Source organism: Tupaia chinensis, unplaced genomic scaffold (assembly GCF_000334495.1).
Source record: "Tupaia chinensis unplaced genomic scaffold, TupChi_1.0 Scaffold000368_1, whole genome shotgun sequence".
In the NCBI taxonomy this organism is placed as follows: domain Eukaryota; kingdom Metazoa; phylum Chordata; class Mammalia; order Scandentia; family Tupaiidae; genus Tupaia; species Tupaia belangeri.
The window spans coordinates 1,147,979-1,172,350 of NW_006159865.1; the positions used below are offsets into that span (position 1 = coordinate 1,147,979).

The 24,372-nt window shown below is 43.8% G+C and overlaps 1 protein-coding gene across 5 annotated transcripts in view; it reads left to right on the top strand.

Annotated features, from left to right (window-relative positions):
- The window catches only part of NEK10 (NIMA related kinase 10), a 225,545-nt gene that overhangs the window by 28,356 nt on the left and 172,817 nt on the right, over positions 1 to 24,372 (top strand). For all 5 annotated transcript variants that reach the window (XM_006153310.3, XM_006153312.3, XM_006153311.3 and 2 more), the window contains exons 4-5: positions 4,884 to 5,014; positions 7,474 to 7,572. In XM_006153310.3, coding sequence (XP_006153372.1) covers positions 4,884 to 5,014; positions 7,474 to 7,572 — 230 coding nt within the window. The remainder of the gene's footprint in view (positions 1 to 4,883; positions 5,015 to 7,473; positions 7,573 to 24,372) is intronic.

A 24,372-nucleotide genomic window follows, 5' to 3' on the forward strand; every position in this document is an offset into this window, starting at 1 on the left:
AGAAAACGGGCTTGTTATTCATTAGTAGAATGGGTGAGAAAGGCGTTTTAGGTAAAGTCAGTAAAATAATCAAATACCGAAGGAAGGAAAATGACAAGCATTTTGCAAAAGCGACTAGGCATTTCTATGGGAAATCATGAAAAATTAATCTGAAAGCCACTGTGCCGTGTCTGAAGGCCCATCTGAGAATTGTTTACTTTATCCCATAAACAACAGAGAATGTTGAAATCCCCAAACAGAGTTGAGATCAACAAATGTTTTAGAAAGACCCGCCATAATCCAGCCTTTACTTCAGTCTTGCCTCTTTCCTTTCCTCTCATGTTGTTTGAGTGACCCACGTCACTTCCAGTTTCTAGAACACACTCCTCCTTGCCCATCTCTTTGGGACCGTAAACTCTGAAGTAAGAGGCCACATCTGTTCTGCTAACTATCCATCCACTGTCTCGCACAATGGCTGGTACTGGACACGTCTGCAACAAACATGCTGAATAAATGAACTTAGCCGGAGGTGGTTGACCAGATGAATTAGTTTAGCAAAGACACTGGGACAAAATGAGCGTTCGTTCCACAGTGAATGCCCTCTGTCTGCCAGCCTTTGTCAGAGGTGCTAACACACAAACACGGATAGATATGACGCTGCTCTCAGGGCCACGGGAAAAGGCTGAGGTGTAAACTAGGTATTGTACTAGACTGTCAGAAGAGCTATGAGAGAGGTAAGCATGGTATTGCGACCAGGAAGGGCGACAGCTCTCCCCGGATAAGCAGCTTGGGCAGGCGCTCTCCAGGAGGCTGAGCTGAGCCTGGAGACGGGATCACGAGTCCCATGCTACTCATGCTCAGGCATGGACAAGTCAGACACACAGAGGAGCTGAAGAACTGAGGAGCCAAGAGAAAAGGCTGTTTTTTTCTTCTTTTTTTCAATTGCCAAAGGGCACATGTGCTTGCCAGAGAGCAAGACAAAGCTCCCCTAATGGGACGTGGTAACATAACAATCCTTTTTCATTCATTTCTCCATCCCATTAGGATTTTGGGCACACACACACACACACACACACACACATACACACACACACACAAACACAGATATTCATCCATGGGGGCCAGGACTTGAGCTGTGGTTGGCCATATGGGATTCAGCTTTCTTTCTTTTTCTTTTTTTTTTGAAGAGGTTTTTCTATAGAGCGCGTGCACTCGCCAAGCAGACAGAGACAGAGAGAGAAAGCGAGCAATCACCCCCCAGGGGGGATGGCCACGTCGCAATCCCTTCTCCTCCATTCTCCTCTCGGGATCTTGGGCACGCACGCACACGCGCCCGGCGTGAGTTTAAGCCACTGGGTCCGGGACTCGAACCGCGGTCGACTATGTGGGAGTCCAGCGACATAGCCATTATGCTAACTGCTGGTCCCGAGATTCAGCTTTCTATGCACAGTGCTTAACCTTTATGCTCCTGGACCAGCCCAGGGTCCGAGTTTTAGAAAAGGTTTTGAACCCAATGTGCTTTTGCCCGAAAAGGACCAATTGCTTCAAATTCCTACTATGAAGTTTGGGTCTCCGGAACTGTAAATGCCAAGTCTGTCTTACGCATCCAGTCTCTGCGAGTCTTCCCAGTACTGCCCATCTGCCCTGCCTGCACAGGGAGTGCTTGAGAGCTGCAGCAGCTTTCTGCCCCTCTTCCTTGAGTGGCCTGGGCTTGTTTTCTCTGTGCTGGTTGCCTTCTCTCCTGTAAGAATAGTAATCTGGGTGTCATGCAGACGGCAAGGGGGCTTGAAACCTCTTGTCCTGGAAAACTCACATGTAGTTTGCCATGTATCATAATATTTTCTGTATAACAAAGAAGAATTTGTCATGTTGACTTCATGTCTAATATCATTTGGGTTACCAGTTCCCATTTGCCAAACATCTAATTTATAATGGAAAGTTTTATTGATTTAGCAAATCAGTTCCCATTTGCCAATCACCTACTTTATAATGGAAAGTTTTATTGATTTAGCAAATTCATCTGAATAGTGGAAATATTGATGAGGATTGAGAGTTTTTATAAAGCTTCTAGCCTATAGCATGTGTTTTATAAATAGTACTCATTTAGGGAACCAGCAGTTAGCGTAATGGCTATGTCACTGGACTCCCACGTAGTCGACCGCGGTTCGTGTCCCGGACCCGGTGGCTTAAAACTCACGCCGGGCGCATGTGCATGCGTGCCCAAGATCCCGAGAGGAGAATGGAGGAGAAGGGATTGCGGCGTGACCATCCCCCCTGGGGGGTGATTTCTCGCTTTCTGTCTCTATGTCTCTCTCTGTCTGTCTGGCGAGCACACGCGCCCTACAGTGAAAATCTCTCAAAAAAAAATAAAATAGTACTCATTTAATTTTCAAACAACTCTGGGTTGTATACTCTTATTATTGTTATTATTCCCATTTTAATCACGTGGAAAATTATGCACAGAGAGACTAAGGAAATTTTTCAGGATCGTGCAGCTAGCTGATGGTAGGTTAAAACCCATGGAATTTGGCCAGGAAATTTGTTCTTTTAATCACTAACTATTGCTGCCTCAAATGCCTGTAACCTAATGTCTTGTAGTTGTGGATCAACTGACAGAAAAGTACTTATATAGAATGTAAGAGTTATTATTAATTTTTTAAGAATTCAACCGTGGCTGTTATATAATGAAGAAGGATTTAGTTTTTGTTGCTTTTGTGTTGCTGGCTATTAAGCAATGTCCTTAATTATAATTAATTTTTCTGCAAGCTAACTACCTTATGAAAAGTCAGGCACATTTCTCTTTGAATGAGAAAATGATGTCTACACGGGACCAGTGGTTAGCGTAATGGCTATGTCGCTGGACTCCCACGTAGTCGACCGTGGTTCGTGTCCCAGATCCGGTGGCTTAAAACTCACGCCGGGCGCGTGTGCGTGTGTGCCCAAGATCCCGAGAGGAGAATGGAGGAGAAGGGATTGTGGCATGACCATCCCCTCTGGGGGGTGATTTCTCGCTTTCTGTCTCTATGTCTCTGTCTGTCTGGCGAGCGCACGTGCCCTATAGCGAAAACCTCTGAAGAAAAAAAAGAAACGAAAATGCTGTCTGCATTCTGATTCTATCAAACACTTCAATGGAATGACAAATACAAACAGCTTTATTTGATCATGTTTGTTTGTTTGTTCGTTTGTTTTATTTGCAAAGGTTTTTGATATAGGGCACATGTGCTCACCAGGAAGACAGAGAGAGACAGAGAGACAGAAAGCGAGAAATCACCTCCCGGGGGGATGGCCACGCTGCAATCCCTTCTCTTCCACTTTCCTCTTGGGATCTTGGGCACACATGCACATGTGCCTGGCATGAGTTTAAGCCACCAGGTCCGGGACTCGAATCGTGGTTGACTACTTGAGAGTCCAGTGACATAGCCATTACGCTATCTGCTGGTCCCTATACTATATTTTATATGATTGCGTAATCAGGATGTCCCACCTGACTCAAAGTGATAGGCTCTTCTTTATTGTTACATCCCTAACACCTGGCAAGCAGTGTGTATTCTAGGTAAATGTGGAGGAGCAAATGAAGGCATGTTGACTCCTTTGTCTATACCGGAGTGTTCCACCTGGATCCAGAAACTCTCCAGTCTCGTTGTACATTTAAATCACATGAGAAGCTCCCTTCACTTTTTTTTTTTTTTTTTTAGTTTTTTGCTATAGCTTGTGAGTGTTCGCCAGAGAGGGACAGAGAGACAGTGAAAGGGAAAGTGAGAAATAATCCTCCAGGGAGAATGACCATACTGTAATCCCTTCTCCTCCATTCTCCTCTTGGGATTTTTGGGCACACACAGCATGTATGTCTTTCTGTCTGTCTTTCTTTCTCTCTCTCTCTTTCTTTCTCTCTCTCTCTTTCTTTCTCCTCTTCCTTCTCCTCGTTCTCATTGGAGAGATTTTTTTAGAGAGATTTTTGCTGTATGGTGCATGTTCTCATTGGAGAGACAGAGAGAGAGAAAGTGAAAAATGATCCCCCAGGGATTTTGGATACTCACATTCACCTGGTGTGAGTTTCAAACTGCTAGGTCTGGAACTTGAACTGTGCTTGGCCATGTGGGAATCCACGCCCTAACCACTACACCACCTGCTGGCCCCCTGACCAGACTTGCAAGCCTCCAGGTCCAGGACTTGAGCCACAGTAGGCCATGTAGGTGTCCAGCGCCTCAACCACCATCCAGGTCCAGGATTTGAACCACAGTAGGCCATGTAGGAGTCCAGTGCCTCAACTACCATCCAGGTCCAGGGCTTGAACCACAGTAGGCCATGTAGGAGTCCAGTGCCTCAACCACCATCCAGGTCCAGGGCTTGAACCACAGTAGGCCATGTAGGAGTCCAGTGCCTCAACCACCATCCAGGTCCAGGGCTTGAACCACAGTAGGTCATGTAGGAGTCCAGTGCCTCAACCACCACACGTCCTTCTGCCCCCAACTCCAAAAACTCTTGCTATCCAGGTCTCATCCCTGACCTGACCACCCAGTGCTGTCTTAGGTTCTGAGGAAACAGCACAGAACAAAAACAAGCAAGTTCCTGCTTGTGTTGAGGTGACATTATAATCGCGGCAGACTGAAAATACACAGATAACTGAGATATGGCAGGTGGATGTTACAATGATTTCACTTTCAAGAAGAATAAAGCAGTGTAAGGTAGGGAGTATAAACGCTTGAGTGAGAGATGCTTAAATCTTGGAAAACCCCTGCATTTGACACAATTGTCCCGTTACTTACTGGCTTGGAAAACAAACAAACAAACAATAACACAAACCTCATTCTCTTCATCTTTCCCTTTCCTTCCCCCATGTGGTTACTTCCTTCATCTTGGTCTGAGTGATGATCCTCGTGTATTCTGTGCTTCTGTTTCTGTAGCTTCCAGCCATTACCTTTGTCAGTGCCCAGAACAGCATGACGAAGTCCGAGCCCGCCACCAGGGCGGGTGGCCACAGAGCTCGAGGTCAGTGGCACGAGTCCACAGAAGCTGTTGAGCTTGAAAATTTTAGGTAAGAAATCCAATATCTCCCTTCCCCTCCACAACCTATTCTACCTAGTCCACAGTTTTATTTAAAAGTTTATCTCAGGGATGAACATTTAAAAACCTGTTTCAAAGTTTACCACAGAAAGTCTAAAATTTATGAACTTGCATTGGTGTTTAGCTATTTCCAGAAATAATGTATAAATAATAGACTTGGTGGTTACAGGTGGAACTGACCCGGTTGTCTTAGGACATCATGCTGACACTTGGCACTTGTTCGATGAGGAAGCGGTTCCAGGTTGTTGACCTGGCGAGGCTGATTCCAAGCTTTCTTTCAGCTTTTTGTCCATCCGTGTCTTGCCAGTAATGAAAAGGCCTAAGAGAAGCCGTTGCTGTAAACAGACATTCAAGAATGTGGTTGTCCAAACAACCCACGTTTTCGGTTGGAGGGATAGCACCTTACCTTTAGCATCAAGAGCGTAGTCCGTTTTTATCTCTGTTGCCAGGTAGACAGGCCTCTCAAAAGTGGCCCATTCCCATGGGCCACACCCCTTCCTGGAGCTGGTTCTCTGTTTTACTATGAGCTTAGGTCATTTGGCATGAAATAACAACCCGAATAGAATAGAACGCTCATTTGTTTATTTGGTCTAGATTTTGTCTTCCCGTCATTTTAGGACAGTGAATTTAATAGTCCAGAACAGTCGCATGACATGACATGAGTTCATACTGAAAAATTACGATCGTTCTCTTTTATTTGAGGGGGATACATTCTAAGATCCCCTGACCCCCAGGGTTGCCTGAAAATGCAGATCGTACAGAACCCTAAATCTACTATGTTACCCAGGTGTGATGGAGCGGGAAGGCATGAGATTTCATCACAACGCTCAGAGTGGGTATAATTTGAAACTTAAGAATAGTTGATTTCTGGAATTTTCCATGTAATATTTTTGGACCTTGGACTACAGGTGACTGAAACCATGGAAAGTGAGTAAGAGGAGAGTACTGTGTATCTCCAGTGAGGAACATTAACGACTGTAAAAATTGTTATGTATTTAGCTTACCAGTGTCCATGTGCTAAGAATTTATTATGACCCTCACCTGGTTTAGAGTGGGCAAATGTCACCCATTGGCATCTGAAAGACTGCAAAGGCAGAACATTGCAAATGACACATAGGGTCATAGAATGTGCTTTTGAGGTGACGTGTTCATGCGTTTCAGTGTCTTTGACTTAGATATTAAAATTAGTTTATATTAATATGCACAAAATTGTTGTATGATGTATTCTGTAACAATGCGACACTTTTATGCATTATCTCTTATCTTTTCCCAGTTTTAAAATGGAAGAATATTTTGGGGGGTTTTCTTTCTTTTTTAAAAAAAACTTTTGCTAGAGGGCATGTGCACTCTCTGGAGAGAGACAGAGAGGGAAAGTGAGAAAGCCCCCCATGGGGGACAATCATGTCACAATCCCTTTGCCTCCATTTCTCCCTGCTTTTGGCAGTTTGGGAATGCACTACACAGCCAGAGTTTTTTTTGTTTGTTTGTTTGTTTTTTTTTTTTTTTAGAGGTTTTTGCTACAGATTGCATGTGCTCACCAGAAAGACAGAGAGAGACAGAGAGAAACAGAGAGACAGAAAGTGAGAAATTACCCCTCAGGGCAATGGCCATGCCTCAATCCCTTCTCCTCTGTTCTCCTCTCGGGATCTTGGGCACACACACACACGTGCCTGGTGTGAGTTTAAGTCACTGGATCTGAGTCTCGAACTGTAGTTGACTACGTGGGAGTCCAGCGACGTAGCCATTACGCCATCTGCTGGTCCCCCAAGCCAGAGTGTTTTTAAGTCACTGGCCCAAGACTTGAATTGTGCAGTTGACCAGGTGGGATCCAGCCACCCAACCACCGTTGACACTGGCTGGCCATTGGAGAATATTTGAAAACTTTTTGGTGGTCTGTGACATCAGAAAGAAAGAAAGAAAAGCTGTGGCTGAACTATCTCCAAACTTAAAAACATACACAAAGCATATAACCAATCAACAATGACAAGCAAACAGTTACCACGGGCTGAAGGGATCATAGGCCATGTTTAATAAATCCCCGTTATCGCCACGGAATGATGTGGGACAACCAATGGTGTTGACAACTGGAGCAGCCAGTGGGATGGAGGGTGGGTGGCAAAATGGAGAGAGGGAATTCTTTGCTACATACTCTTTTCTGCCTTTAACCAATTTTACCTGTTAAATGTTTTGAGGGAATAATTTAATTAATATGGTAAAATGAAATACATATACTTGGCTATCGTCTTTATTATTAACATTATAATTGCATTTTGAATTTCTATTTCAACAGTTGATACTTGCCTTTAGCAATGTGTTCAACCCTAAAACTCCTTCCATATTTGCGTAACTATCGATGATCTTGGCCAGAATTGCCAACTTTGAGAGCCTAAGTGGTTATTACAAAATGCTTTTTTGTTCATTTCTCCTTAGTATAAACTACAAGAATGAGAGAAATTTCAGCAAACACCCCCAGCATGAACTATTTCAGGAGATCTTTACAGCTTTGGTGAAAAATAGACTCATATGCAGGTAAGATTGTTGCTGGCAAGACTGACGTTTACCCAAGAACGGCATTGCATATGCCTTGTCTCTAGAATGTGATCTGAAGCAGCTGACAAGATTGAACATAGAGTGTTAAAGGGCAAATAGGAGAAAGGCCGTTTAGAAGAAAGTGAGCGAGGCCCACGCACTGTGGTGCTGGCAGGACCACGGGGCTCTACAATGATCGAGCTGTGTAGGAGAGCCAAGACTGGGATCCTAGGTTGACCTGAACCACGATGGATATGTGTGCATGTGCCCGTGGTCTAGAAATTTTAGCGGTGGGGTGTAGACTCTAGCACGACAGGACTCTGTTGAGAGTGCCCCACCCCCCACTCCTGCAAAAAATAAAATAAAATAAAATAAACAAAAGGAGGTGAATGAATAAGTAAGCATTGCAGATGATCTCATTAAACATTAAAATCACTCTGTGCAGGTACTGAATTTAGCTGACCTATGATGTGCAGTAAAATGGGGAAACAGTCAAGTTATATTATTTTCCTTATTCGAGTCTGGATCCTTTGAGAGGAAGTTTATTGCGTGGATCTTTAGGAAAGAGACAATGGGTAATGCCATGGACAATCCCCTCCGTGTACATTTTTGGAGTTGATACAATGACTGATTACATGGGCTGCCCGGCGGGGCCAGGCAGTGGCACCGTGGTAAAACACAATGCCCCATAAGGCTGCCTGCATGGAAAAGTTCCAGATTTGTATCCTGAGATCTCCCTGTATGTGCCAGGTACATGTGTGTTCATAATTGGGAACTGGCTGAAGCTGGGGGGTAGATCATGGCACCGAAACTCTATTGGGGGGGGCGGCGGCAGGTGGCATGGTGGTTAAGGGCACTGGAGTCCCACATGGACAACCTTGGTTCAAGACTCAGACTTGGCAGCTTGCTTTCTCACTTTCCCTCTCTCTCTCTCTCTGTCCCTCTCTGGTCAAATTAAAATAAATAAATGCATAAATAAAATAAAAATAAAGTTCAATAAAATAATTCTTTAAAAAAACCTTATTGGAGAACTTCTTTTATTCTCTCTCTCTTCTCTCTCTCTCTCTTTTTTTATTTTATTCTTGTGGAAGAAATAAATAGATAAAACTTAAGAAAAATAAAAGGGCCGCCCCTGCCTATATCTTGCGGAAAGAGATGTTAAGTGTGTAATACCTAGTCATAGTTTCAAAAAGGAGTTTCTTCTGAGGATTGGATCAAGTGTCCCTTCCTTTGCCTGCTGATCCGTCTTCACATAGGTAAGGGTTGGGACCGCAGAGGAAGGATTAATAATGAGTCCTCTAGATTCTCCCTGACAACTCTCAGGGATTTTCAGGGAGCCATTGACTGGTTCTGGGTTTTTCTGTTCACTTTGGGCTACTTCCTGTGAGAGCTGGGTGCGTGGCTGCCAGATTTGATGGAGGCCCCTGACTTCTGTCATGGTAGGACCCTCCCTCTTACCCTTGTCAAGAGGTACAGGATCTCTTCATAGGCATCAGCTCAAAGAATGCCTGATAAGAAGTTTAAGTCTTCTTCATCACTTTGGGACTTGATTGAGCTATCTGAAGTATGTTCCAGTGAGAATGGAAAAAAATTATTCTAATGAAAAATAAAAATAGGAGAAGTATAAATAACTTCATGCCTTGATCAAAATAAAACTTGAACTTAGACCAGTGTACTTGCTGATTTTAAGTAGAACGGCATCCTGATAGATTCTCGGTAACGAGCCACCTAGTAAATACAAGCCTAAGGGGTGACGTAACGACTCGATCTTTTCACACATTTAAGAACTGGACGGTGACTGCCAAATACGTTGGCTTAGTTTCACAGTATAGACCTGAAACTGCATCATTCATGCTTTTATGCATCACTTAGGAAGAGGATTAGTAGACTGGTGTGGATGATATAAGAAGCCTAGAATCTTTACCAAACTTATGTAACTGGGTCACTGTTCAGTCCTTGCCAATATCCAATAAGATTGTTGAAAGATTAATAATGACAAAGAGGACTTAACATAGGCTTCAACTACTGGGTCACTGGGAAAGTCATGATGTGTTTTTTTAAAAAAAGTTATTTTATTTAACTTTATTTATTTTTTATTTGACCAGGAAGAGAGAGAGAGAGAGAAAGTCACCATGTCCTGGACTTGAACCACGGTCAGCCACATGGGAGTCCAATGTCCTTAACCACCATGCCACCTGCTGGCCCCAGTCATGATGTGTGTTTTTGGATAGAAAAATACTTCATGACTTTCGCAATGACCTAATATTTTTTTTCTTGAGCTTGAACAGAGTGAAATAATTATTAATAGTAGAACAATTAGGTATGAAATGGTCGTAGGAAATGAAGTAATTTTTTGAAGACTGCTAACACGAACTTTTCAAGGAATGTCTAAGAGGCCATTTGTCAGGTGAGGACTTCCAGGAAGGCACTAAATAAAGGAATTATTTGGGAAAATCATTAGGCAATGACTGGCAGCAACCATCTGAAAACATCTGAACAATTCCGAGGTCAAGAGATCTCTTTTCAGGGGCTTTTCAAATTCTTAGTGATTTATGGGGCATCTTAGATTGGATGTAGTTACTGGCTTGTAACATGTGCAGTACCTGGAAATCTTCAAACTAGAAAGAGATCACTGTAGCTCTTGCTGCCTTCCTAGGATGAGAAGGAATTTAGGAATGATGAATATCAAGAGCATCCCTTTGTGTCATCCTGTGGCTGCTGACAGATTGTTATGTTCAGTTCTATTCTAAAAGCGGAGTTGGGTAAAAGATGGATTAAGTATCAAGGTCTTCCATTGTACCTCACCCCATATAACCTTGCTAAGATGACATGGGTCTTTTTTGTTGTTGTTTTTCTTTCTCCTCTAACTTACAGAAGAATTTCACCTCAAAACTTTTACTGATATGGCTTCCTAACCCCTTTCTTTTCAACCATCAGACATGGTTTTGGATGGAAAGCTCAGAGTCAATTTAATAAATTGGTGGATGTCTACTCTGTGCAAGGAAGGGAGGAAGCCCATGGTGGAGAAGAAAGAGATTGAAAATACAAAGAGAAATAGGATATGTGGCCCCTTTTTTCCTGAGGTGTCAGTCTGTTGTGGACATCAAGACAATTATCCCAATACAAGGGGAAAATATGGTAAATACAATTTACATTAAGACACCGAAGGCTGAATGAGATTGGGGGATGGGAACTTTGGTCCTTGGTCCAATTCTAGTTGTAGACAAGGGCATTATGACACCCAGATTTTCCCTGAGATCACGACCGGAAATTTAGCTTCATCTATGAAGTCTGAGCACTTCTAACTCTTCTATAGATTCCTGCCCTGTTTTGAGTGTTGTTCTTTTTCTATTTTCTATTCCCTACCTATAGTCTTCCCTTAAACCATATTTGTGGATACCACTTTTCCGGGTACTTTTCCTTAACCTGTGCTTACTCCCCATTCTCAGAAATGAAATTGCCAGGTGGCATCTGAAACTAGACAGGACTCGTTAATCCAGAGTCAGGTAAGGTAACACTGCAAATGCTTCATAGTAAACTTCAAAGGGGGCAAGGGAAGCTACCATTCCCAACCCCAAGGTCACGCCTCCTTACACAACATGCGGCAGGGTATGGAAACACATTTTAATCTCCGGTCTTTCTTTCTGCGATAGCATCGTTTGTATATAGGATAGTTTGACGTTAGAAAATAAAGGCATCTCTCTTCCACCTCATTTGCCTGAACAGGAATATACAAAGGGTGCTTGGTATCCAAGACCAGGTTATTAGGTTGTGTAAGGAAGTAAAAGTTGTCCATAAATGCAAATATAATTTCCTTGTGAAATGAACTTGTAAATCTGGCTAACGTATAGGATTTCATAAAGTTACTAAAGTGATGGGGCTGAGCTGGGACAATCTGACAAATGAAATGGGTGGAATTAAGCCTCTTGACAATTGAAGAAGACGGTATTAAGAAAGATAATGAGATGGAAGGACTTTAAAGTATTTTTTTTTTAAGAGAGATTTTTTTTTTTTTTGCTGTAGGGCACATGCACTTGCCAAAGAGACAAAGAAAGAGAGACAGAAAGCGAGAAATCACCCATCAGAGAGTGGCCACACCACAAACCCTTCTCCATTCTGGGTACGCACACACGTGTGCCTGGAGTGAGTTTTAAGTCACCAGGTCCAGGACTTGAACAGCTGTCAGCTCTGTGGGAGTCCAGTGGCATAAGCATTATGCCATCTGCTGGTCCCAAAAAGTATGTTTTGGATATCAAAGATTAGGAGAGACTTTTGGGAAAAAAGGACAAATACTCCTAAAACATTCACAAAAATGAACCTCTTCATGCTACAAAAGCAAAAAGGGAATTGAAGGCTGAACTGTGGTGGTGCGTGCTGGAGGGTGCTGCTGTGCATGAGGAAGGCTGTGCAGGAAGCCTAGATTCCGTTCCTAGCCCAACTAAACAGGGAAGTGTGGTGTACACACCGTGGTCCCAGCTAGCTGGGAGGCTGAGGTGGGACAACTGCCATGGGGTGAGGCCCTATCAAAAACACCTGTCTCTCTCCGGTTTGTGTGTGGACATCCCTCTCACTTAAAAAAGTAAGTGAAGGAACCAGCAGATGCCGTAATGGCTACATCGCTGGACTCCCGTGTAGTTGATTGCGGTTCAAGTCCCGGACCCGGTGGCTTAAACTCATGCTGGGCACGTGTGCATGTGTGCCCAAGATCCTGAGAGGAGAATAGAGGAGAAGGGATTGCAGTGTGGCCATCCCCCCTGGGGGAGTGGGTGATTACTTGCTTTCTGTCTCTCTGTCTCTCTCTTTCTGGCGAGTCCACGGACCCTATAGCAAAAAAAAATTCTCAAAAAAAAGTAAGTGAATTAGAGGATGGTAGATTGTGTTATAAATATATATATATATATACACACACACACACATACACACACACACACATAAATATATGTATATATAAATAATCTATATATACATATATTTAAAAACACTTCCTTTTCAAAAAGAGTGCCAAAAATTTCAGTAGAATTCATTTATTTATTAAGTTTTAAAAAATTTGCTATAGCGTGCATATGCTCAACAAAGAGAGAAACAGGAAGACCAACAGAGAAAGAAAAAGTGAGAAATCACCCCCGCAAGGGGGATGGCCATACTGCAATCCCTATTCCTCCAGTTTCCTCTAGGGATTTTGGGCACACACACATACGTGTTCGGCATGATTTTTCAAGCCACCAGGTCTGGGACTTGAACTGCTCAGCTGGCCAGTGGGATCCATTGCTTTAACTTCCATGCCCTTTGCTGGCCCAGCTGAGTTCATTCTTACTTTCTTATAGTGTTGCAAGGTACAACTTAGATGTTGTTAAATTATATGATGAAGTGTACCTTAGTTTCATAATTCATTTTTTTAAAGATAATGTTTTATTCCTTCCCACTGCTCTTTAATATGAAATTTGGTATAATTTAAAAGTGGGTTCACTTAACTGACTTCTTTCTGGTACTCTTATTCCAGAATAATCAGGATATCCTACTTCTCATGTGAGTAACTTTTGTAGTTAAGCATGTCCCAAGTACTCTCTAGTTAGAAGAGAACCCCCTAATCTATTTAGCATGATTTTATTTGTCTAAAAATTCATTCACTTTTCCTAAAAGAACAAATTAGTTTCCTTTTATTTTACATCCAATTTCCTGAAATATCTGCTACAAATTGGAAATAGATAGGGACATGTCACACTATGTACAAAAGAGAACTTCTCTTTATTTTTTTTTAATTAAACTTTATTTTGTTGCTATCATCATTATTATTATTTTAAAAATTTGCTGTAGGGCGTGTGTACTCACCAGAGAGAGACAGAGAGAGAAGGAAAGTGAGAAAGCAAGCCACCAAGTCTGGAACTCGAACTGCAATTCGCTACGTGGAAGTCCAGTGCCTTAACCACCATGCCACCTGGCAGCCCCCAAGTGAGAACTTCTTGAACTAGGAGAAAGTGTCTAGCCAAACCATCACAATCTTAGAAATTGCTACCTGGCTTAGCTGTAGTGGTTCATGATAGTACATGCTGAGGCCACATGTGAGGCCTGGTTTGATTCTTGGCCAACTTAAAAAGTATCTTTGGTGGCATGCACCTGTGGTCCCAGCTACTCAGGAGACTGAGACATAGTGAGACATAGGGAGACCCTGTCTTAAAAGAATGAAGAGAGAAATTGCTATTAAAAAGTGTTCTGGTGGGACCAGCAGATGGCATAAAGCTTATGTCACTGGACTCCCACATAGTTGACTGCAGCTTGTGTCCTGAACCTGGTGGCTTAAAACTCTTGCCAGGTACCTGTGAATGCATGCCCCAAATTTCTAGAAAAGATTGGGGGAGAAGGGATTGTGGCATGGCCATCCCCTTTGGGTGATGGTCTCTCACTTTCTGTCTCTGTCTCTGTCTCTCCAGCAAGCACACATGTCTGATAGCAAAAATCTCTCTTAAAGTGTTCTGGGGCCAGCAGTTCACATGGTGGTTAAGGGCGCCGGACTATCACACGGCCAACCATGGTTTGAGTCCCAGACCCGGTAGCTTGCTTTCTCGCTTTCTCTCTCTCTCTCTCTTCTCTCTCTCTCCCTCTCTCTGTCCCTCTCTGGTCAAATTAAAAATAAATAAATAAGTAAAGTTGAATAAAATAGTTCTTAGAAGAAAAAAGTGTTCTAGTAACTTCATAGAAACTTCTAACGGAGAGGACCCATGCAGTTGTTTAACACTCAGACGATTTGCTGTCCATGTGCTCCTGAGAGCCTACGTAGTGAGCCTTTTCAGCTTCACCTGGGCCTCATCATTAGCTGTTCAGACCTCGTCACAGAGGTGAGACGAGAGGACCGGAAGTTCAGATCCGGCGATAACCTCTTCAGTGTTTTGAATAAGCTCTGAGATGTGTACAGTTGAGGGAGAAATACTTCTGTGACTATCTCAACAGGGTAGGAAGACTGATAGAGGCCTTCGAAGGTTTCCTCCTTGCCTAGGAAAGGAGAAGCCTGGTCACTTTGGTAAGGCCTGTCAAATAGGTCAGAACCTTCCCGAAGAGAGGTCTTTAAGTCAGCACCATAAATTGGATACAGATAACATTTCGTTAAGGCCCCCAAGTCTGAGGTTTGTGAATATATGCACTTAACAGTCTTAACAATAATCAGTTCCTCGGCCAGTTTGCAAAGTTCTTTAAGCTCTGGTTACTTTTTGGCCTTGTCTCCTGATCCTGCCCAGTATTCCTGGGCTCATCAAGGTCAGAGTGGAATTTTTGTCCCTTTGAAAAAAAAGTTGTTCTATCTCACTTTTTTTTTTTTTTTTTTGAGAGCTTTTTGCTATAGGGCATGTGCGCTCGCCATAAAAACAGAGAGAGACAGAGAGACAGAAAGCGAGAAATTACCACCCAGGGGGATGGCCATGCCGCAATCCCTTCTCCTCCATTCTCCTCTCGGGATCTTGGGCACACACGCACATGCACCCGGCAGGAGTTTAAGCCTACAGGTCTGGGGCTCGAACCACGGTCAACTACATGGGAGTCCAGCGACATAGCCATTACGCCAACTGCTGGTCCCTCTATCTCACGTTTGAGTCCCCTGCCTGAAGCACCCTGCCTCTGCCTCCTTACTGGTCCATCTAGTTGTGGCCCCTCAATCTGCCCCTGACCTCCCCTCCTGTGCTATGACCCCTGGGCCCTTAACCCTCCTTGGTACACTGTAGAACAGGGCCAGAGTTTTTTAGCTCCATTTTGAGCCATTGATGCTGATTATTTGAATAACATCAAGGCTGAAATTTTTCATTTGGAATTTCTTTGCAGTAAATTATTTTGATCCCTTTAAAAATTTGAAAAATATTTATAAAAAATGAAAATCTATCCTTGGGCCATCCTTAGAAATGGGTATATTAACTTTTCTTGTATTTCCTTCTAATCTTTTACTTTAATTCTGTGGGTTTTTTTTCTCTACTTATTTGATAGATTATTATGCACATAAAAAACGGTATCTGCTTTTATCCAGAGTGGAATTTTAGAAGAGCTGGAGATTGGTTAAAACTCTTTAGGTTCTGGGGACAGCAGGTGGCATGGCAGTTACGATGCTGGATTCTCACATGGCCAACCATGGTTCAAATCTTGGACCCGGTGGCTTGAAAATCACACCAGGCCTGTGTGAGTGCATGCCCAAAATCCCGGGAGGAGAATGGAGGAGAAGGGATTACGATGTGGCCATCTACCCTGGGGGGTGATTTCTCACTTCCCCTCTGTCTCTGTTTCTCTCTGGTGAGCACATGCATCCTAAGGCAAAAACCTCTAAAAAAAGGTCCTTATATTTTTATCTTTTAGTTTCTCTCCTGCTCTGAGCTTCATAGCCTTGCATGTGGACATGAAGAAAATAAGCTTCAAGAACCGAGGGCCTCACGTTGGCCGCACGTGAATAACAAGTCCTCTTCTTCTCGTCATATAACTTTGAACACCTAGTTCTGTTGAAGTAGCTAACTGGGTTTCCCGCACGGCTCCTTGCATTCTGTTTTCAACACTGCCTCTGGCAGGATCCTTTCCAGATCTCTGTCAGATCACGTCAGTCCTCTCCTCAAAGCCTATCAGTGACTTCCAGAATACAAAGTCCAGAATCCGTGTTCCTCCACCAGGCCCTTAAGGCTCTGGCTCTTACTAGCTCTCTGACCTCAACTCCTGTCACTCTATTCTTGCTCACTCAGCTTCCTTGCTGTTCTTTGCCTATAGCCTCAGGGACTATGCACTTTTCTGCTGGTTCAACCCAGGCATCCATAAGGCTCATTCCCTTAATACACACAAGTACTAATCTTATCAGAGAACCCTTCTCTGACTGTCCTAAAATAGCACCCTGGTACTTGAGACATCCTTAACCTTTTAGTTCATCTCTCGTCTCTACCTGATGTACATTTTGATTTCTGTGTGTTCATTATTGTCTTCTCCCTTTGGAATTTAAGCTCTGGGAGTACAAGCACATGTTTTGACCTCTGCTGTATTCCTGGGCATATAACAGTGGCTGATGGCAGGTGGTATGTAAATATTGGAAAGCATTCTGAAATTTTTCATCAATTAGATAGAAGAAAGAGCTCGAAGTCCTTTCTTCTCAATATCCTCCTGCTTTTGGGGGTCAGTATGATTTTTCTAATTGGGTTGATATTCCATGTTTAGTTGGAGGACACAGGAAAAGAACGAAGACCCATTAAGAACAGCAAAAACAGGGACCTGAAGGTATCCTGGTGGTTAAAGCACTGGACTTCCACATGCTGACCACAGTTTAAGTCCCAGACCTGGTGGCTTGAAAATCAGGCTGGGCATGTGTGCCCAAAGTCCTTAGAGGAGAATGGAGAAGAGATTACCTTGTGGGAGTCCTGGTTGGGAGGAGGGTCATTTCTTACTTTTCTTCTTTCTTTCTTTCTCTGTCTCTCTCAGGTGAGCACACACTCCCCATGCCAAAAACCTTAAAAAAAAAAAAAAAGGCAAAACAAGGCTAGCAGGTGGCACAGTGGTTAAGGCACTGGATCCCACATGGCCAACCTCAATTCAAGCTCCAGAATGACCAGATAGCTTGAAAGTCACACTGGGCGTCTATGTTTGTGTGCCCCAAATGCTGAGAGGCAAATGGAGAATAAGGGATTGTGGTGTAGCCATTCCCCTGGAGTGTGTGTGTGTGTTGGGGGGTGATTTATCACATTTCTTCTCTCTTTCTCTTTCTGACACTCTCTGGTGAGCACACATGCCCTATGGCAAAAACTTAAAAAACAAAAACAAAAACAGCGTAACAAGTTAATAAGGGTTTCTTAAATAATCACTTATAATGAATTTCTTCACACATACTCTTTCTTTGAAATTTTACATGTCTGTTTAGATGTGACTTACTTTTTCAACTATCATAAAAAGGACTCTGTCTTATAACTTTGAAGTAATATTTATTGTGAAGTAGCCTTGAATTCCTTTACCTTTAGGTACTGAGTCAAAGCCGTCAGGGGTTTTGAGTATGTTTTATGTGTTAATGACAACAGTACAACAAAATGAACAAGGTTGCTTATTCTGAGTGAAGAGCAGAGAGCAGCGTGTCACGAATGAAGGTCTGGCTTGTCACCTCTGCCACTTGCATTGTGCGTGGTGTCTCTTAACATCACTCGGGGCTCCTACTTATTTTGATCGTTGTGACTTTATGATAGTACCGCGTTGGGTCTGATTTTTCCCTGGTATCCATATCGCATATTGGTTTCTTTCACTCTGCCAGAAGTGGAAACCCTGACTACCCTTTCTCTGATCACGCTGCCATGTATTAATAGCCCCGTGAAAGCAGTGGAATAAGTTCAGTCACAAGAGGGGATAACTATTTGCCCACTCATGAGTTTGCTTCTGTGTGACTGCTATATTGAGACATATCCTCAGAGGGAGCACTCTCTTGTAGACAGACAAGATTTTTAGGGCTGCCTCAGAGGACCACATGCCCTTCTGCCGAAGGCTCCTCTTTCCACACTTGGTGCATTTGAAGAGTCACTTTCTCTTCAGCCATCCCCTTGCACGGGGCCCAGGTGGAGGGCGATGGATGGCAGGAACACTGGTCTGGGAGTCAGGCACCCCGCTGTTACTCAGGGGCAGCCTCAGGTCAGTCATCCGTCCCCTCTAGACTGTAGTTGGTGCATCGGTCACGTGAAGACACCCGTCTTTATAGATGCCACCATTCTTCTCCGTAATTCTCTTTTGGCAGTGAGTTACGTGTTTCCTCGTCCCCTGCCCCTTGGCAAATAGATGTCTATATCGTCTTACCAAGCACGGGATTCCTCTTGAATCCCAGAGCTCTATTCCATACACCATGTCCTTGTTGGGGGTTCAGGGCCAGGAGCCAAGGAAGGAACAACTGCTTCTTCAGAGGTCAGAGAACAGACAGAGAGGAGAGGAGAAGCCAGAGGACTCAGACACCAGGAATTCTATTTACATTTGCAGCAGCAGAGGCCAGAATCATGTAGAAATATTAATAGCCTTGGGCTTTAGGCTCCACATTGCAAAATTAAAAAAAAAAAAATGCCATTTGTTTGGAACAGAACTTTCAACCCTGAGAATTTTCTGGAACTCTTTATTTATTTATACTCCTTTAATAGTAAAAAAAAAAAAAAATCCATTCTGGAATTTATGTTTCTTTTTCTATTTCTTGGGATATGGGGAAGACACAAGGAAAAAAGAAAACCTTTTCATATTTATTTTGATATAAGAAAACATTGGAAAGGTCATGATTTTGCTCATGAAGAGTGTATATAGTTGATGGGAAAAATACCAAGCCTATACATATTTGTAGCATGACTCATCTCTTAAAATGTCCCGTGTCTTTTCCTCTGAAATAATTAAAAAGTAATCAGCATTCAACATCATTAGGTTGCCAGCAGCTGTTGCAACCTGATCATTAATTCTGAGATCTCTGGGAGGTTGTATCTTTGCACTCTGTTTCAGTCTATCTTTAGCTAACCCCAGCATCTGAAAGGAGAGCTTGTCTTGTGCTTTCTCTATTTATAAAGACTAAAGCCATTATCTTTCTATTAGGAACCATGGATTAACCACATACTCCTATAGGCAATTGCTTTCCATTCAAAACCCATTTCGGACTTGCCCTGTTTATCCCAATGCAGAGTACGTACAATCTGAACTCAGGATAAACCATAGTGCAGTTACCAGTGGGGCCCTGGATAATTCTGCCCAGCAGGCAGCCTTGGGGTTGGTCAAGTCCTACTTTTATTTTAAGAAGAAACTAGACTCTGCCTCCATGGCTGAGGGGTCATCGACAAGTGCTTGGGCTGGAGGAAAGGCCATGAGGTTGAACACAGCTGAGGCGACAGTTCTGTAGTTCTCAGCTGGTGCTGCTCTTTGGACATTTTACTCAACACTTTGCCCAGAGCCAGGCCTCAGCTGGGAGCTCTGACCTATAAGGAACCTTTTGAGATTCCTAGGAGCATCATGCACACCCACCCACCCCATCTCCATGAGATGGGTCTTCATAGATGAAGGGAATGATGAGTGGTTGTTGTGGAGTGTAAGTGGGGTGTGGTGGGGGTGCCTCCTCCTGTGGCAGCCACCATAGATGTTCATTCTGCCTTTGAGGAGGCAGGGTCTTACTCACCTCGGCTTGAGATGTACAGGGTTGGGGCAGAAATGAACTTCCTAGGACTCTAAAGGAGACAAAGATAAATTCTACCACCAGAGGCCAAGGATCAATATGGGACAAGCCAGGAAAAGGTTGGCTAGAGTCCATAGCACATCTAAATATTTCACTCGACTGGGCACAGAGTTTTAAAATATCATCATGCCCTTGTTGGATACACAAACTGAGCTGTGGAAGAGAGAGAAGGAGTGGGGGAATTGTGTGGATTCTAGTCTGAAATAGCTTGTTATCTTTCTCAGTTTTTCTTGGCTGAGGTTTAAATAGCAGAAGCTTTGTGTTTTAGGCTTTTTTTGTTTTTAGTTTTTGCTGGAGACGCGCATGCACACACACACACACACACACACACAGAGGGAGAGAGAGGCTAAGTGAGAAATCACCCCCTGCTGCGAAGGCCATGCTGCAATCCCTTCTGTCCCATTCTCTCTAGATTTTGGGTGCACACATACATGTACCCAGTGTGTTTAAGCTACCAGACCTAGGTTCTCAGAATTGGCCATGTGGGACCCAGCTACCTTAACCACTAACCACCTGCTGCCCCTTAGGCTTTCCTTAACATACACACCGAGCACCAATACCAGACTACCCTGCAGGGCGTATGAGACAGGGTCATCTGGCCGGGGACTGCCTTTCTGGGTGCTGCCTGGTGGTGCCCACATAGCAGGTTCCAGTGTACACCAGTTCTCAGCCTTCCCTCCCCCCCAGGAGTCCAGTCTGTGTTGTGTTGGCCACTTCTGTGGTTGGAACAAGTGTAAGTAACTGACCCCATGTCATGAGAACATCTTTCAAATGTTTTGAGAGGTTCTGTTGTTTAAAAGCCACAAACCACTATCATGGGAAGCACCTTAGGTTCTGGCTCATGGTCCAGCCATGTGATGGGAGGGTCCCCGTGGCTCAGAGGGGTTGAACAAAGGACCGTGAAAGGAGAGGAGGTCAGAGGTAATGGGGAGGCGAGATCTTGTAAGGCCCTGTGGGCTATGGTAAGGACTTCACTTTTTATTCTGAGTGTGATGGGAGTTTTAGAGGGTTCTGGCAGAGAAATGACTGACTTGAATTTGTAAGGGATCACTCTGGTAGATGTGAGAAGGTTAAAGTAGGGGGCAAAGACGGAAGCGAGTATGTAAGATAGGAAGCTTTTGCAATAGCTTGAGCAAGACATGATGGTGGCTTGAACCAGAGCAGGGTCGAGGGGGCAGTGAGAAGCAGTCAGCCTGTGGAGGTATTTTAAAGTAGAGCAGGCAAGCTTTACTGAGGAACTAGATGAAGGAAGTAAGGGAATTAGGAGAGGCAAGAAGGGACCAGCAGTTAGTGTAATGGCTATGCCACTGGACTCCCATGTAGTCGACTGCGGTTCGCGTCCCGGACCTGGTGGCTTAAACTCACGCTGGGCGCATGTGCATTTGTGCCCAAGATCCCAAGAGGAGAATAGAGGAGAAGGGATTGTGGCGTGGCCATCCCCCCTGGGGGGTGATTTCTCGCTTTCTGTCTCTCTGTCTCTGTCTGTCTGGCGAGTGCACGCGCCCTATAGCAAAAAATTTCTCTAAAAAAAAGAAAAAAAAAAAAAAAAGAAGAGGCAAGATAACACCAAGGGTTTTGGTCTGGTTACGTGCAAGACTAGAAAGACCAGGCTAAGGAGGGATTCACGGAGTCAGTTTCAAACATGCTCATTTCCCGGTCGACCCCCCCTATAGAAAAAAATTTCTTTAAAAAAAAAAAAAAAAAAAAAAAAAAGAAGAGGCAAGGATAACACCAAGGGTTTTGGTCTGGTTACGTGCAAGACTAGAAAGACCAGGCTAAGGAGGGATTCACGGAGTCAGTTTCAAACATGCTCATTTCCCGTGAGATTCAGGACACTGTGGGCTCTGATATCAGTCTGGGCTCTTGTTCCAGGTCTTTGGGCACAAGTGTCCTCACCAACTGAACAGCACCTTATACCTTGACACCTTGTGGCCTCTGGCAACATTGGGAGCTGACTAGGAAGCTTGAATGTTTATCTATTTATTTTAAATTGCCAGAGAGGGTGTGTTCTTGCATCAGAGAGATGGAGAAACAGAGAGAGACAGAGAAAGCCCTTTCAATGGGGCGTGGTTATGCTGCAATCCCTTCTCTTCTATTTCTCCATCCCATTGGGAATTGAGATACATGCACACACGGAGGCATGCATACGCAGCATTTTCAAGCTACCAAGGCCAGGATTTGAACCGTGATTGGCAATGTGGGATCTGGCTCCCTTAAGCACTTGGCTGTGGGGCCAGCCCTGAAAGTGTAAACAGTTTGATTATAATCATTACCAGCTCTAATGGGGCACAGGATAGCTGAGCAATGACATGAAATGGCTCACAGTGGTGCAGGATGCCAGGAAGGGACAATTGGTGGCATCAAAGAGCAACTATCCCTGCCACTTCTGTAGTGCTTCCTACTTCGGAGCTGACCAGAGAGTGGATAGAGGCATGAAAATGGGAGGATTCTGTCGTGCTTCCTTAGGTTGAACTCCATTACCCGAGAAGTACCTACGCCCAGATGGAGACGTGCTCGCCTTTTAAACACAGGCTTAAATGGAGAATTGGTCAATTGAGGAGCTACTGAGTTCAAGGCCCTGGAGCCTTCTCTGAGCGTGGACATGTTTTGGTTCCTTCAACAAGACAGCAAGATCGCAATGGTCTTCATTTGTAAAATCCTTAAATGGATATGACTAAACCGTGCTTTGCTAGAGAAATACAATTTAAAAACCTCTCAGAATGCACTTGAGTTGATACTTAGATCATTTGATGATAGCAAAACAATGCTTCAAGTTAAATACGTCTTCAGAAATCTACTGGTAGTTGTATATTGGGTGTGTTCAGTGTTTCAACAAAAAAATCCAATTATTTTTTTCTCCAAACAGGCCCAGTTTTGTTAGTTAGCCCTGCTGCACTTTTAGTAAATTTACCTTGACTTTTCCTGTGCGAATATGATGTCTCCAGTGATCGTTATTGTCATTTCCAAGAGTTCTGATGAACCTCAGTGCGGAGCTTTGGGGCAACCCTGGTGCGTTGCCCAGGACCTTTAGATTTGCCACCCTTTTAGTTTTGGTGCTTTTCGGCCCATCAGCCCTTGCACCACACTCGGGCTCTTAAATCTGCTTTGCCTGAAGGCACAGAGAGGGGAAGGGCCTGGAGATTTATTCCTTCAGTTCCTCCTAAAGTTTTCAACCAACAATGATTCCAGTAGTATGCAAGCAGTGAGCCCTTGACTCAGTGTGGGACAGCTCTGAGGGGTTACTTACATTCAGAGCACTCTGGTGGGATTAGGCTGAGATAAGAGTGTGGCTAAAATCTCGTCCTGGGTCTTCTCTTCTGCCAACTATTACTGGTCTTTTCTTTTCTTTTTTTGGAGAGGTTTTTGCTATAGGGCGCGTGCGCTCACCAGACAGAGACAGAGAGATAGAAAGTAAGAAATCACCACCCATGGGGGATGGCCACACTGCAATCCCTTCTCCTCCATTCTCCTCTCGGGATCTTGGGCATGCACGCACACGCACCCGGCGTGAGTTTAAGCCACTGGGTCCAGGACTCAAACTGCGGTCGACTACATGGGAGTCCAGTGACATAGCCATTACGCCAACTGCTGGTCCCGTTATTGGTCTTTTCTTAGGGCATGTTATCATTAATCATTAATTACCCACAGTCATCTTCATCTAAGACTCTGCTTCTGGGGAAACCGTTCTAAGAAAATACATTATCTCTGTGTTTCCAAATGGAGCACCAAATCACCCCAGGACTGCAGAGACTCTCAGGGGGCAAGGTGGGTTATTTTATATCTCCAAGGCAAACACAGTGCCGGTACGCCCATCAGACACGGCGCAAACTACTCAAGGTAGTTTATGATTTCTACATTAGCTCATACTACCTTTAAGGTGCTGGTGTATATTGATATTTCTGAAGCTGAGTTTTCATTGGTTGTTTTGGTTAAAAAGTAAATATCCTTTGAAAATCAGGGTGAGGAAATAAGAATGGTGGTTTCCAATCCTAGGCTTAAGAGGTTGTATAGTATTCACAGGTGCGCAGATCCCATTAGTAAGTAAATGTGGGGACCTGCAGATGGGGTAGTGGTTACATTGATGGACTCCCATGTAATCAACTGTGGTTCAAGTCCCAGATTTGGTGGCTTAAAACTCATGTCAGGTGCTTGTGTGTGCATGCCCCAAATCCCGAGAAAATGGAGAAGAAGGTATTCTACCCTCTGGGGGATGATTTCTGGCTTTCTGTCTCTCTGGTGAGTGCATGCACCCTATAGCAAAATTCTCTCTCTCAAAGAAAAAGTAAATGTAATTAGAAAGAAAATATTTTCCTTTAATGTATAAGTGTGTGTTTTTAAAAATAGATAGTAGGGAGCTGGCAGGTGGCATGGTGGTTAAAGGTTCTGGACTCCCACATGGCCAACCGTGGTTTGAGTCCCAGACTTGGCGACTTGCTTTCTCACTTTCCCTCTCTCTCTCTTACTCCCTTTCTCACGCTGTCTCTCTCTGGTCAAATTTAAATTAAAAAAATCAAGTTGAATAAAATAATTCTCTTAAGAAATGGACAGTAGGTTATTAGGGCATGCATTTCTATTAAGCTAAATCTAACACATGATTAGAACTCACCCATTTCTTTTGGTCTAGG